At 45.0% G+C, this 13,494-nt stretch overlaps 1 protein-coding gene and 1 long non-coding RNA gene across 2 annotated transcripts; both read right to left on the bottom strand.

Moving 5' to 3' along the window:
• Window positions 1-3,058: 3,058 nt before the first annotated feature.
• Window positions 3,059-5,548, bottom strand: LOC135493669 (uncharacterized). Its single transcript, XR_010448270.1, has 3 exons — window positions 5,268-5,548; window positions 4,491-4,603; window positions 3,059-3,987 (listed from the first exon to the last, which is right to left on the bottom strand). It is a non-coding gene; the product is annotated as an uncharacterized LOC135493669 (long non-coding RNA).
• Window positions 5,549-7,603: 2,055 nt separating this feature from the next.
• LOC135493660 (uncharacterized) lies at window positions 7,604-13,078 on the bottom strand. Its single transcript, XM_064781149.1, has 4 exons — window positions 12,484-13,078; window positions 9,605-9,704; window positions 9,063-9,142; window positions 7,604-8,868 (listed from the first exon to the last, which is right to left on the bottom strand). The coding sequence occupies exons 1-4, from the start codon at window positions 12,554-12,556 to the stop codon at window positions 7,907-7,909; spliced, it is 1,215 nt and encodes a 404-aa protein (XP_064637219.1). The 5' UTR covers window positions 12,557-13,078; the 3' UTR covers window positions 7,604-7,906.
• Window positions 13,079-13,494: the final 416 nt, after the last annotated feature.

Raw genomic sequence — 13,494 nt, 5'->3', positions numbered from 1 at the left:
GACTACCGCAAAGACTTATGGGTACGTCCAGCCAGCTCCCCCGGTCTGTACATCTTGATTGTCGTATTGGAGGCCCTAGGCCTATCTGCTATCATTTCCTCCAAGTCAACTACAACATTTCCGCAGACTGGGTGGTAGGCACTGGTAAATTTTAGACAACAACTCGCTAATCAAGCACCATGTCATGAAACGATCAGGAAGTGTGGAAAATGTCCTGCTTATTTCGTTTATGACCATTAGATTTTATTTTGATGACTTTAAACCTGGTGGTCGCTGGTGGACGCTGTTTAGTATGACCCGTAATATAGTGTCGATTTCATTACTTCCGACGCGGCCGTTAAGCTGACATCCAAATTCAAATCTTTTGTTACACTAAGGTCTCATTAGGGACTTTTGTATTCATGCGCGGCCAAGCCCTAACCGTAGTTTCTAAAAAATCATTGATTTCTTGGTACGCCAGTGTTAATTTAGCAGTTGTCTTGGCAAAGACATGTTTTTTGGAGTTTCTGGAATCAAGAGCACTATACTCAATAGGCGGCTAACAAGAAACGACACATTTTACTGTTGTTGCCGACGTATGTGTACACTGAACTTGGAATGTGCGTCGGTCCCGTGTTGAAATGACGACCAGTGCCAGTTGGTGCGTTTTTCGCTGATTTGTGCAAAATTCAACATGTCTCAAAAGTTCAATGGTTGACCCTCAATTTTTTTTGGATTTTTGTGTAACGTAAGCAACTGTCTTTCACGGGAGAATGGTCACGGTAAGAATTATTCAGAAAGAAATGTATAATATATGGGTTTCCCGTGATTGTCCGGCCCTATTTGCCAATATTGCCACTTTGGATGGTGAACAAAGCAAGGACGCTTTTGATTTATTTAAAGAAATAATATGTAAAGAGCAGGGTAGTTGTAAAACAAGAAACACAGAAACGAAACAGAAACACAGAAACGCAGAAACGAAACGCAGAAACGAAAATCAAACGGGTTTTCATAAAAGTTGGAATCAAGCGGCACGCCGATACTTTCCTTGCCCAATCCGTTGTTATTGTCGTTTAAAAGTAAAATCTGAGGTTGGTGGGTTGCGGCCAGCCGGAATGCAATAGAGTTGTTGAGGGGATACATGGAGCAACTTGGGGGGGGGGGGGGGGAGGGGGGGGGGCGGCACGATATGGGTGAAGTCTTTTGAGGTGGTGGTGTAGTACTTTGGTAGGTTCGATTCGATTCCTACAGCATGTTATTTTAAATGAAGGTGCAGTGCAACATCTTGCCTTGTAGTGTTCAATTTACATGAAGTACCAGGATCATCCTACAAATCCCGTCTGATGCAGCACTAAATGCAAGGTACTGTACCAGTACATGGGTGAATCATTTCGACGTTATGTGAGACGTGAGAGACCAATTTTGGCGACTAGAATAGAGTAAAGTGGGGGGGGGGGGCGGGCGGGCACTAGACTTGGACTTGGAGTAACTCAATCTTGCCTGCCCAGCTGCTGCCTGGGGCCGTTTTTGGTCAGGGGCACGATCATTGTGTACTGCCAGTCTCGTGAGATCAGATAACCAGCTGGCAGAGGTTGGTTGTTCTATTGTCCGTCCTCGCCCCCCCCCCCCCCCCCCCCCAACTCCCCTTATTTAGGGGGTACATAGGCTTGTTCCCAAGTTTTAAAATCACCCCCTAATGGAAGGAAACAGCATTTTTTGTACCCCCTATTTGCGGGCTTTTGTGAGGAAATTGACCCCCTATTTGAAGGAAGGATTTGATCTTACCCCCCTAATTGAAGGGAGTCTTGGATCCCTACCCCGAGGATTGTGTTTGATACCTTGGTGATAGCAGGCTGTGTTTCCTCTTCATCATCATCAAGGGCTTCCTGAGCAACATGTCTAAGGTGGGTCTGCACTTCTGGAGCAGCAAAGTTCACATCCCCATCAGGATCTTCATGGAAATGCATAACGTGTTCCTGAACATCATCTCCTTGCTGCTGAGGATCCTCAGAAGACCCAGGGAAGGAAAACATGAGAAAATATACCCCTATTTTCAGTTTTTGAAGGGAAAATAGCAGTAATAACACCCCTATTTTATTGATTTTTCGGGGATTTTTCCCCGAAACAAGAGTGAAAATTAACCCCCTTTTCCCGAAAAATCGGGAACGCGCCTGCGGCCCCCTTGACTATGGAGGTGGGGGGGGGGGGGGGGGTGTCCGTCCTTGTGAGATGATTACCACGGTACAACCAAATCAGTTGTCTTGTACAGCTAAATGACCATTTGAAGTTGTGTCAATGACTTCCCAACCTGACCAGATATCCAGCTGGAAGAGGTTGGTTGTTACGTAGGCTGTCCTGTCGTCTCCAAAGTTCATTAGCGGTAACCTTAGTGTAATTTTTAGGTTGTGTCAAGGTCTTCCCAACCTGACCAGATAACCAGCTGGCAGAGGGTAGTTGTTTCGCGTCAGAGTTTTTATGTTGTGTCAAGGCCTTCACAATCTGAATAGATAAGCAGCTGGCAGAGGTTGATTGTTTCCACATCCCACAGACCATGCAGACAGAAAGATATTGGGATTTCACCAATCGCAATTGCCGTTGCCTGTACCATGACAGAAGACGGACAATAGTGCGATGGGCTTCATGATTTTGCTTGGGTTGGGGAGTTTCTGGGCTGATAAGGGCAGACATACATTGGGTCAGGTCAAGTATTGGGGTTGAGAAAGTGTTAGGTGTTGGTGTAGGGGGCCTACCCTAAGGATAAAATAATGTGTCTCAATTTCACCATGGCAATCTGACAGCACTTCACCATAGTGAATTGGGACGGTGAAATATTTTACCATGGTGAGCATGGTAAATTCTACATTCATGGTGAGCATGGTAAACTTTGAATTCACCATGGTGAACGCTGCTGCATTCACCATGGTGAGCATGGTCAACTCCGATTTTACCATGGTGAATCTGAGATTTTTTTCTTAAGGGTCATCTCCATCCAAACCAATTCACCGACTTAACGTTGCAAGGCAACAAAATAATGAAAACAGATGCAAAGACAGGAGACTAAAGAAGACGGAATACAATGTACAGAACACAGCCTTGTTATTCATGAAACATAGACTCTTGTCGACAACAAACAGTCAACAGAATTTTGGCAGGATTTTTCAAAATAACAATGATGTAAAGTGAAAAAAAAATAAAAAAATATAGCAATAAGGCCAGAGTCCTCTATTAAAACATGTGTACATTACGTGTACATTGTTGTGCATAGGTTTTGGTAAAAAAAGTACTCATTGGACCAATCAATCTGCACAAAATTTTATATGTGTCAAGAAGAACCCTTTGCCAATAGCATAATAAAGTTTTAAAAAATTCCAATACCGATTGCCTGAGAAAAAGAGATTTCCGTACACCATATCCATCAAAACGTCACTGGCGCATTGATATGGCCCTGTCAAAGTACAAGTTCTAAACTGACCAGTGAGACCACATTTTCTTAAATATATTATCAAAAAGCATATTTCTGTGATGGCCTGACTTTGTAGATTAAGAATCAACCACAGATTGAGAATTAATTCCACTTTGGTCCATCCCAGCCATGTATTTACCACAACTTGACATTTTGATAAGCTCTATGTGACTGTGCCACACTTCCGGTCGTGGATGAATACAGGTCTCTGCCCATAAAAGTAAGTCACTCTATTGCAAATTACTTCCCACTAACAAGTTGAGATGTGCCCACAAGTTGCTCGGCAATCAAAATGGATTGATACGACGAACACCAGAGTTCAAAGGCGAGAAAGGATTCACTTTTTGCCCACATCAACGCATCATTCATTGAAATCGCTGTTGATCGAGGAGCGACACGAGGCCATCGGAGTGACTAGGAGATGAGAGCTGGCGATTCAGTCCATGCCTGTTCGAACAGGCCACCATTCCTCTCCTACACTGCTTTGGAGTCTTTGGTAAACGTGGATGAGATCATCAGTGGGTGGCGACTTCTTCCTAGATTTTCTGAAGACAGAAAATAGAATTCAATTCAATACAGTACATGATTGTGGCAGAGCAAGGGACAAGGATGTGACGTGACAAGATCGAAGAGCAAGACCAGCGTGAATCTACACGACACACTATGGACTAGTGTCTGAAACAGTGAAAACAAAAACACAGTGGAAATCATTGACGGCGTTGTAGGTTAGACACTGCTGCTCAAATGATTTGAAATATTCTCCTCACAACCCAAAGAAGAAAACCTAGGTGGCTTTTTCGTTATGCATTTCTTTGCAGTGAATTAACGAGTAAACATCGTCTCTCAGACACTTGGGAAACGCATCTGAGAGCATCTCAGTTTCAAAATTTTCCTGCTGGAGACCCCCAGACCTCCCTTCGTGGGTGAGCGCCTACTGCGCTTTCATGTGATTGTGAGGGCGAGCCCTCACCATATTCAGGCTTCGCCCTCAACGGGGCCCCCTCTTCCAGCTGTGCTGGATCCACTCCCTTATTTGATGGTGACCTACCATTGTGGTCCAGCCACCAGTCAGACAAGGATCCCCTTTTGCGATTTGTTGCTACTTCTGGCTGTACCAGGGCTACTTTTTGCTGGGTCACTGGATGTACCAAGTCATGCCCGCTGAAACGACGAGTGATCATATCAACATTGTTGTGGCGATACTCTACACCATCCCTTCGCAATTCCCACAGCCCGTGATCACTGTTCACTAAAAGATTTGAGAAACAAGTTGTCACAATTCCGTTGGCGTCATGCAATTTGAATTGCAGCAGACGTCGCGGTTTAACATAAGTTGTGTACCGGTGCTACCGAATACGCTGCATGACACAAGGGCCTTAACATCGCAGTAGAAAAGAATCATATTGAATTTGGCTAAATCACAGGGCTCAGCCAGGCCTCTGAATCTGATATCATGATGGGGGGCGGGCGAGGGGGTTGGTCCAGCAGCGGCTGGCAGCGGACATTTGTCTTCATGACTCTTGCTTAGCGCTGCTACAGCTTAAAGTGCTGTGGTACAATCTAGAAGCAGTGTCATCATTGGCGAAATGGACCAAAGTTTGTGAGGGGCTGAGTTTCGTCCAAAAATAGATCTGTTTACACACTACGGCAATGGCGTATTGCAGGTACACGTCAACGGGTCATTGATTGTCAGTTCGCCAAGAAAACCAAAGGAATCGAAGGATTCATTGAACTCATCAACACATCATTAGTTTTCAGTGAAGTGCAACTGTATTCCTAGGTAAATCACTTTGGTATATAGAGAGTAAGATTACAATTAACTCACGTTAAAGTTTGAGTTCCGGGGAGGTAGCGTTGTCAGTACGTTGGTTTAGGGGCGCAATAACCTAGCTTATAGCGAGCAATTAGTACACTAAGATTTCAGTGATTAACATAATAGTTGCAAGTATTTGGCATTTTAGACTCATAATTCGTGCTATAATAACTACGTTGTAAACATAATGCTCAAAATTGATTCATGAAAAAGTTGTTAGGGCAATATCAAGCAAGCAGTAATGGAAAAAAGTGTAATTCCATTAACTGAATATTGTTTTTAGACACTATAACATTTTAGGCCTACTTTTCCGTAAACCACGAGAACAATGTATGTGAAAAAAACAACACATATAAGTGAGGCGCCGAGTATACAGTAATTGTAAGGTAAAGAAAAGCTCGGTCTCTAAAGTCTGGAGGTCCGGAGTCCGTAAATGTGACGGTCACGAGAGTGATTTGTTCTTACGGATAGATCGAGAGGGCGGTTTGGGGTTCCGCCGACGGTGCTCGCATGCATTAGTCGTATCCCCGAAACCTTTACAACGCGAACAAAGCTCGTGGCATCCATGACGGTATAGGAATTGACGGTGAGGTAACAAAAAAACTCGTGGCATATCGGATGCGCATCCGATGACGGTAAAGAAATTGACGGTAAAGGATCTCGTGGCATATCGGATGCGCATCCGAAGACGGTAAGGGAATTGACGGTGAAGGATCTCGTGGCATATCGGATGCGCATCCGATGACGGTAAAGAAATTGACGGTAAAGGATCTCGTGGCATATCGGATGCGCATCCGAAGACGGTAAGGGAATTGACGGTGAAGGATCTCGTGGCATATCGGATGCGCATCCGATGACGGTAAAGAAATTGACGGTAAAGGATCTCGTGGCATATCGGATGCGCATCCGAAGACGGTAAGGGAATTGACGGTGAAGGATCTCGTGGCATATCGGATGCGCATCCGAAGACGGTAAGGGAATTGACGGTAAAGGATCTCGTGGCATATCGGATGCGCATCCGAAGACGGTAAGGGAATTGACGGTAAAGGATCTCGTGGCATATCGGATGCGCATCCGATGACGGTTTTATATACATATATATATATTATATAAATTTTAGTTTTACACTATTATGTAAGTGCAAGCTCTAGTGAGCTCACACAACTGTTTGACAGTCCTGGCTCCTCCATCGTGCTGACAACATGATGAAAGAGATGAGACAGTCACAGCCAGGCACAAAAAGTCTTGGCTGCTCTGCCAAGTTGTCAACATGGTGAGAGAGATGAGGAAGTCACAGCCAGGCCGAATCAGTCCTGGCTGCTCCACCGTGTTGACAACATGATGAGAGAGATGAGGAAGTCACAACCAGGCCGAATCAGTCCTGGCTGCTCCACCGTGTTGACAACATGATGCGAGTGATGAGACAGTCACAGCCAGGCCGCATCAATCTTCGCCGCACTGCCTAGTTGTTAATAAGGCGAGAGAGATGAGACAGTCAGAGCCAGGCCGAATCAGTTCTGGCTGCTCCACCGTGTTATGGTGAGAGATATGAGACAGTCACAGCCAGGCCAAATCAGTCTTGGCTGCTCTGCCAAGTTGTCAACATGGTGAGAGAGATGAGGCAGTCACAGCCAGGCCGAATCAGTCCTGGCTGCTCCACCGTGTTGACAACATGATGAGAGAGATGAGGAAGTCACAGCCAGGCCGAATCAATCCTGGCTGCTCCACCGTGCTGACAACATGATGAGAGAGGTGAGGAAGTCACAGCCAGGCCGAATCAATCCTGGCTGCTCCACCGTACTGACAACATGATGCGAGTGATGAGACAGTCACAGCCAGGCCGAATCAGTCCTAGCTGCTCCACCCTGTTGACAAGGTGCGTGAGAGAGATGAGACGGTCACAGCCAGGCCGAAATCAATCTTTGCTGCTCTGCCAAGTTGTCAACATGGTGAGGGAGATGAGACAGTCACAGCCAGGCCGAATCAGACCTGGCTGCTCCACCGTGTTGACAACATGATGAGTCAGATGAGACGGTCACAGCCAGGCCACATCAGTCTTCACCGCACTGCCTAGTTGTTGATATGGTGAGAGAGATGAGACAGTCACAGCCAGGCGAATCAGTCCTGGCTGCTCCACCCTGTTGACAAGGTGAGAGAGATGAGACGGTCACAGCCAGGCCGAAATCAATCTTTGCTGCTCTGCCAAGTTGTCAACATGGTGAGGGAGATGAGACAGTCGCAGCCAGGCCGAATCAGTCCTGGCTGCTCCACTGTAATGACAGCATGGTGAGAGAGATGAGACGGTCACAACCAGGCTAGGTGTAAAGCACAAATATCAGGAATATCACAACAACAAAAAAACTTGATTTATTAAGACAATGTAACTTTTCAAATCTAGATACATGACAAATTTCTTTGATATATCTACTATCCCATAATCCCGATTATTATTTTGCACTCTAACCACAATGCCCATCTCCCTCTTCTAGCCTAATAGCATTCTATTTTCTGCTCATCCTAAGACTTTTGGCAAATGTACACGGTGGTAGGAGAGGTTGTGGCTTATGACTCCAAGATGAACAGTGTTACATGGTAAAATTCTCGAATGTACATATAGTTTCACCACTTGAATAAACAATCGTTTACTAGTCTTAATAACGTTTATACGCGTTTTCGTGCGTCCGACTGTTTGGGTCAGCGATGGCGATTGGTGAGGGCAGAGCTCCATCTGATTCCGACGGATACCTCGCTCGCAGGTAGCCATCATCGTCCGACGCCCAGGAAATTCTCCCGTCTGGTTTGATACTAATATAATAAGCGTCACTATGCGCACGTCCAGTGTTCCTCATCGTCGAATATTCGGGATCTTTTGACACTGACCGAGACCGCCTCTTAAACGATTCCTCTATCAACGCTCGCGCGGAATTGAAAGCAGACGACGCTTGCTCTGTCGCGTCTGCCGTCTTCTGCGTGACCGTGACCCCATTTTGACCTATTCCTTCCCCTTGCACATTGACATAGTGCGCCCCTTCTTCCGGCAGATTGGCATAGCCTTCTTTGTTTTTCATATCAGTGTAATCATCCTCATCATTGCTTTTCTCCATCCTGGTGTACAATGCCTGTGACGCGTCTCCATGCATTGGTAGGTAAACGGGATCCGCTTGGTTCTGCGCCATTGATAAATAGACCGGGTCCCCTTGGTTTTTCAGGGCATCCACCTCTAGGTAACCATCCCCAGGCTCTGACTCAGCAATACCGTCTTGCCTAGCCGGCACTTGCACCGAAGCATCGATAATAGTCAAGTAGGTCGCACCGCCGGTCTCGGTCACCTCCAGATATCCCGACCCGTCCTTGATCGCCGCCCCGCTGGTGGCCAGCGAAATTGCAGCGTTCGAGCCCATCACTGGGACCTCATGCTTCCGCGGTTTTCTTGGCGGCTTCTCCCGCCTTGGGTACGTGTACGGCTTAATTGGTCGTCCGAGGATAGGGAAGATCGTCTCATATTCGCTGTTCAAGTCAATTTCTTCAAATCTAGTTGAACTTGAGGCAGCTGTCACTTCGTTGTCAACGAGGTTTGCTCGGCTGACGACTGTCAGTTCCTGGTTCATATGACCTGGAAGTAAAAAACAATTTAAGAAGTGACACCCCCGCATCGAGGATCACATTTTGTTCAATGCCGTATAAGGTGTTCTTCCTTGTCTTAATCCATCGTGAATCAAAACTGTCAATATCAGCCCGTGATTGAATGTAATGAACCATTAAATCATAAAAAGAGGGGCACACCCATTATCGCAGCATTTTAATTACCTCGCCAACTATTGTCTGAAGCTCCTCGATCTCTATCGATGACCGAATTTCTGGAAGGGGCCACATTTACTCGTCGTCTCCTGAAAGTGAACGGACTTGCGAATACAAAATACCGACTACCATTAAATTCTTTATTCTTTTCTTTTTTCCATTCACGTTCCCTTATCATTATTATTACTAATTTTTTATACGTGTTTCCATACACATTCCCCTACTCATTTGAGGACCCTTTTTTCATACACGTTCCCTTCTCATTACTCTTTTGATGGACTTGTTTCATATACGTTCCCTGTCATAATTTGAAGAACGTTCCCTCACATGTTCCATTTTCGATTTCTGGTTTGTATACACGTTCTCTTCTTAGTGCAGTTTATTTGAGGAACGTTCGTTCCAGACATGCCCCTTCTATTTGTTCTTTGAACAAAATGTATTATGTACATCAGGATGGACATATAGATCTGCCTACGTGCATTTTCTTTCCAATTTTGCAGTATCGCGATGGCTAGATAGAGAAAAGTTTATAATGAGAGAAAATCGCTTACTTGTGGAACTTATGATGTAATACCGCGCCGAGGATGATCACGAAAAACAGGAAGACTACACATGAACATCCTATGGAGCTGGCGATCAACCATGTCTCACCTGGAAAGCAATGTATAATCTTATCACCGTCTCCTTCATCAGGATTTCTCGCATGCCGACTTATCGGCGGTGAATATCAGTCCTAAAGTCTCCTCCTTTTGAAGGATGGACATACGCACAACGACGGTGGATCGGCATGGATTTTTCGTGTAAACGTTTCATTTGATTTGTTGGCTTCAGTTTAGCCATAAACTAGGATTCAACAACATTTGATAACTTCTCAAATACAGATTTACAAACAAATTTCCCTAACTTTCGGTAACAGTTGAAATAAAATCGTATAGAAAAGAGTATCCTTCATTAGAAGATTTATTGCATCCATGGAGAATGGGGAACAAGCAACCTTCCCTCCCAGGATCGTCACGCTTCACCTTCTGCGGCACAAGCTTACCGCAAAGTGCGTAATCTCTACTCCGTCCAACTGAATCTCGCCTGGCGTGCTTATATACTCAAATGAAATCGCACAGTGTCAAGGGGATTCGAGGAAGTTATCTCGGGTTGTTAACTCGTTATGTAGTGAAAAACAGTCGGTCACATTGCCGGATCATGCTGATCCTGCTGTTCTCGCGAATGACTTCGGTGATTTTTTCGTCCGTAAAGTTGACATTATTAAAAGCAAAATCAGGGCAGTCACAGTTAACTGTCCCATTGTCTCTGCTCCTACAGCAGAGAAGTCAATTAATGCTTTTAGTACAGTGTCCGACGAGCAAATTCGAAAACTGATCATGAAGTCCTCAAGCGCGAGCTGTTCGCTCGATCCGATCCCAACGACCTGAATGCTTAAGCTATGTGTTGACTCTCTGTTACCAGTCATCGCTCGCATCGTGAATCTCTCGCTACAGGATGCTCGAGTTCCTACTGAATGGAAGTGTGCCCTGGTATCGCCTTTGTTAAAGAAAGCAGGACTTGATCGGACCTTTTCCAACGTTAGGCCGGTTAGCAACTTAGCATTTGTGTCTAAGCTTGTTGAGAGGGTAGTAGTTGACCAGCTAATGGTCCACAGTGATAACTCTGCCCCACTACCAGCAGTCCAGTCCGCATACCGCAAGAACCACTCGACAGAGACTGCTCTTCTGAAGATTCAAAGTGACATTCTTATGAAAATGGACAATCAGGAAGTCTGCTTGCTAGTCTTGCTAGATCTAAGTGCCGCGTTTGATACGGTTGATGTAGACATAATATTGCTTCAAACCATGGAGACAGATTTTGGCGTCACTGGCCTTTGCCTTCAGTGGCTGAAGTCTTATCTCTCTAATAGAGAGCAGTGTGTCGTCATCAATGGTAGCAAATCTAAGCATTTTTCACTCCATTGTGGTGTTCCACAGGGCAGTTGCCTTGGACCCATCCTCTTTTTGTTCTATATGTCAAGGCTTTATCACATCATTTCACGTCACTTGCCAGATGCACATGGCTATTCAGACGACAATCAGCTCTATATGTCTTTCCGTCCTTTGGCATCTACTAACCAGCAGAGAGCTGTGTGCGAAACGGAAGCATGTGTAGCTGATGTCCGTGCGTGGATGATCGAGAACGAGCTCCTCATCAATGATCTTAAGACAGAGTTCATTTTTATCGGTTCTAGACAAATGCTCCAGAAGGTAGATATGGGTCCAATCAGAGTGGGGGAGGCCTCAATTTCACCTGTCGAATCGGTACGAAACCTTGGTGTTTACTTTGACAAAAACATGTCTATGGAAACCCATGTTAGTAGGGTCTGCTCCAGTCCAAGGCTTTCCTGGGTCTTTATAAGATCCGCCAAATTCGACGGTTCCTCAGTCCTGAGTCAACCACCACTCTTGTTCATGCCATTGTCACTTCTCACATTGATTATTGTAATTCCCTTCTATATGGCATTTCTACACATCAACTCTCCAGACTGCAGCGTGCACTTAATGCTGCAGCTCGCGTTGTGTGTCTGGTGCCGCGGTTTGATCGTATCACACCGGTTCTCATGCGACTCCATTGGCTTCCTGTTAAATACAGGATTGTTTTCAAAGTGCTTTTATTTACATATAAGGCAATACATGGAGTCGCACCTGCGTACCTGTGTGATATGGTCAGACTGAGGCACCATTCCACCTACCATCTCCGCTCTGTTGCTCCAACTTTGGTGGTCCCTCGCACTAAGTGCAAAACCTTTGGTGACCGTTCTTTTAACAAGTCATCACCGGTTCTATGGAACCAGCTACCTTCCAACATCAGGCTTGCTGGTTCCATAGACATTTTCAAAACTCTCCTGAAACAACACCTTTTCAGGGAGTGTTTTGCTTTGTAAAGCGCCTGAGAATTTAAGTTTTTCTTTTAATTCAGGCGCTATAGAAATTCTTATATTCATTCATTCATTCAGGATCCCCTGCCACCTCACCTGCAGTGTAAAATTGATACAACCGGTTTGGCCAACTTATCAAAACAAAAGGATTTGCCGGGAGTTGAACCCGGGACCTCTCGCAGCCGAAGCGAGAATCGTACCATCAGACCAACGAGCCGTTCTAGCCACAATCCCCAAGACCTTACCTTTGTTACTGGTGCATTAATACAACAGGTGGCAGCACGGACGATTGACCTGATACGTTCAGATCACGTCGCAGGATAAAAACACATAGAATCGTCATACCATTATATAGGCCGTGGTATGTAAGTTCAGATAAACTCCCTTATTAGTGAATCTTATGGTTAACATACGTTTAAACCCACTTTTTGAAACTTCCCTGGGATGGAGGGGCGGGGACATGAGCCCACGAGTTGAAACCCAGATACGCCAGTTCAATATGTACCCTACCTTTCTCAAAAATCTTCTTCTTGTAGAGATCCACCAGTATGAGATATGTGACAGCAATCCAACAATGTAACATTCTTATTATCGACTGTTGAATACAACAATGGTTATTCTGCTAAATGCTGCAATGACTTCACTCCAACATGGCGAGAACACTGACCCGGAAATCGAATTAACTGCTGGTTCACATTCTTAAGCGTTCGAATAAAAACTGACAATGCATTGAGACTTTCTTCTCTGAAAGTAAGGTTTGGCGCACAAAAAATTCAAGATAGAATATCAAAACATGACAAATTCCAGAAGGCCGTTTCCTACGAATACTCCCAACAGTTAACACGCTGATGAATGTTTTGTTCAGGTGTCGATTTTAAGATTGAAGAAGTCTGTTGCGATTCGTTGGTGCATGTATTTCAGATACAAATCGGTTTGATATTCTCGCATCAGCAACACAGTGGCATGAAGATAAGATCACGTCTTGACTTGATGTGGCGTTCTTTCCATCTTGATAACGATTACAAAATGCATTGCGAGTAGGCGTTGATGATGTGTGTCGGTCTACTATCAAGTATCTTAAATCGTGACGAGAAATGAATTCCAAGTGCCCTACATAACAACATCCTTCATTATAAAATAAAAGGCCGACTTATTATGTACGAAGTGTTCTGTTACAGGCCTGATGAGGTCAATCAGAGGATCCGGAAGAAAACGCTTCATTGTGACGTCATCCATTCTTGGCCAAGCAGACGATGGAATAGCCAGACTGCTACGAAGGCTTGACATAAGACTTACTGCAGGATAGTGTACTAGTCTACAATACATAAGGCCATTTGAATGTCAAAAGCAGATCCGGGGTGGATTATGGCTAAAACACATAAATTTTAGGGCGTTTTAGAATGAAATTGATACCGGGTGTAGCTGTCATTTCACCACTGAAAACCCCGGCTATACCGCCTCGGTATTGACCTACATTGGGCTCCAACCTCGGTGTTTGGTGGGGCAACCGATGCTGACAGT

Source organism: Lineus longissimus, chromosome 9 (assembly GCF_910592395.1).
Source record: "Lineus longissimus chromosome 9, tnLinLong1.2, whole genome shotgun sequence".
Taxonomy (NCBI): domain Eukaryota; kingdom Metazoa; phylum Nemertea; class Pilidiophora; order Heteronemertea; family Lineidae; genus Lineus; species Lineus longissimus.
Note: the sequence above shows the minus strand (reverse complement) of the source record. Positions and strands in the feature narration are given on the sequence as shown.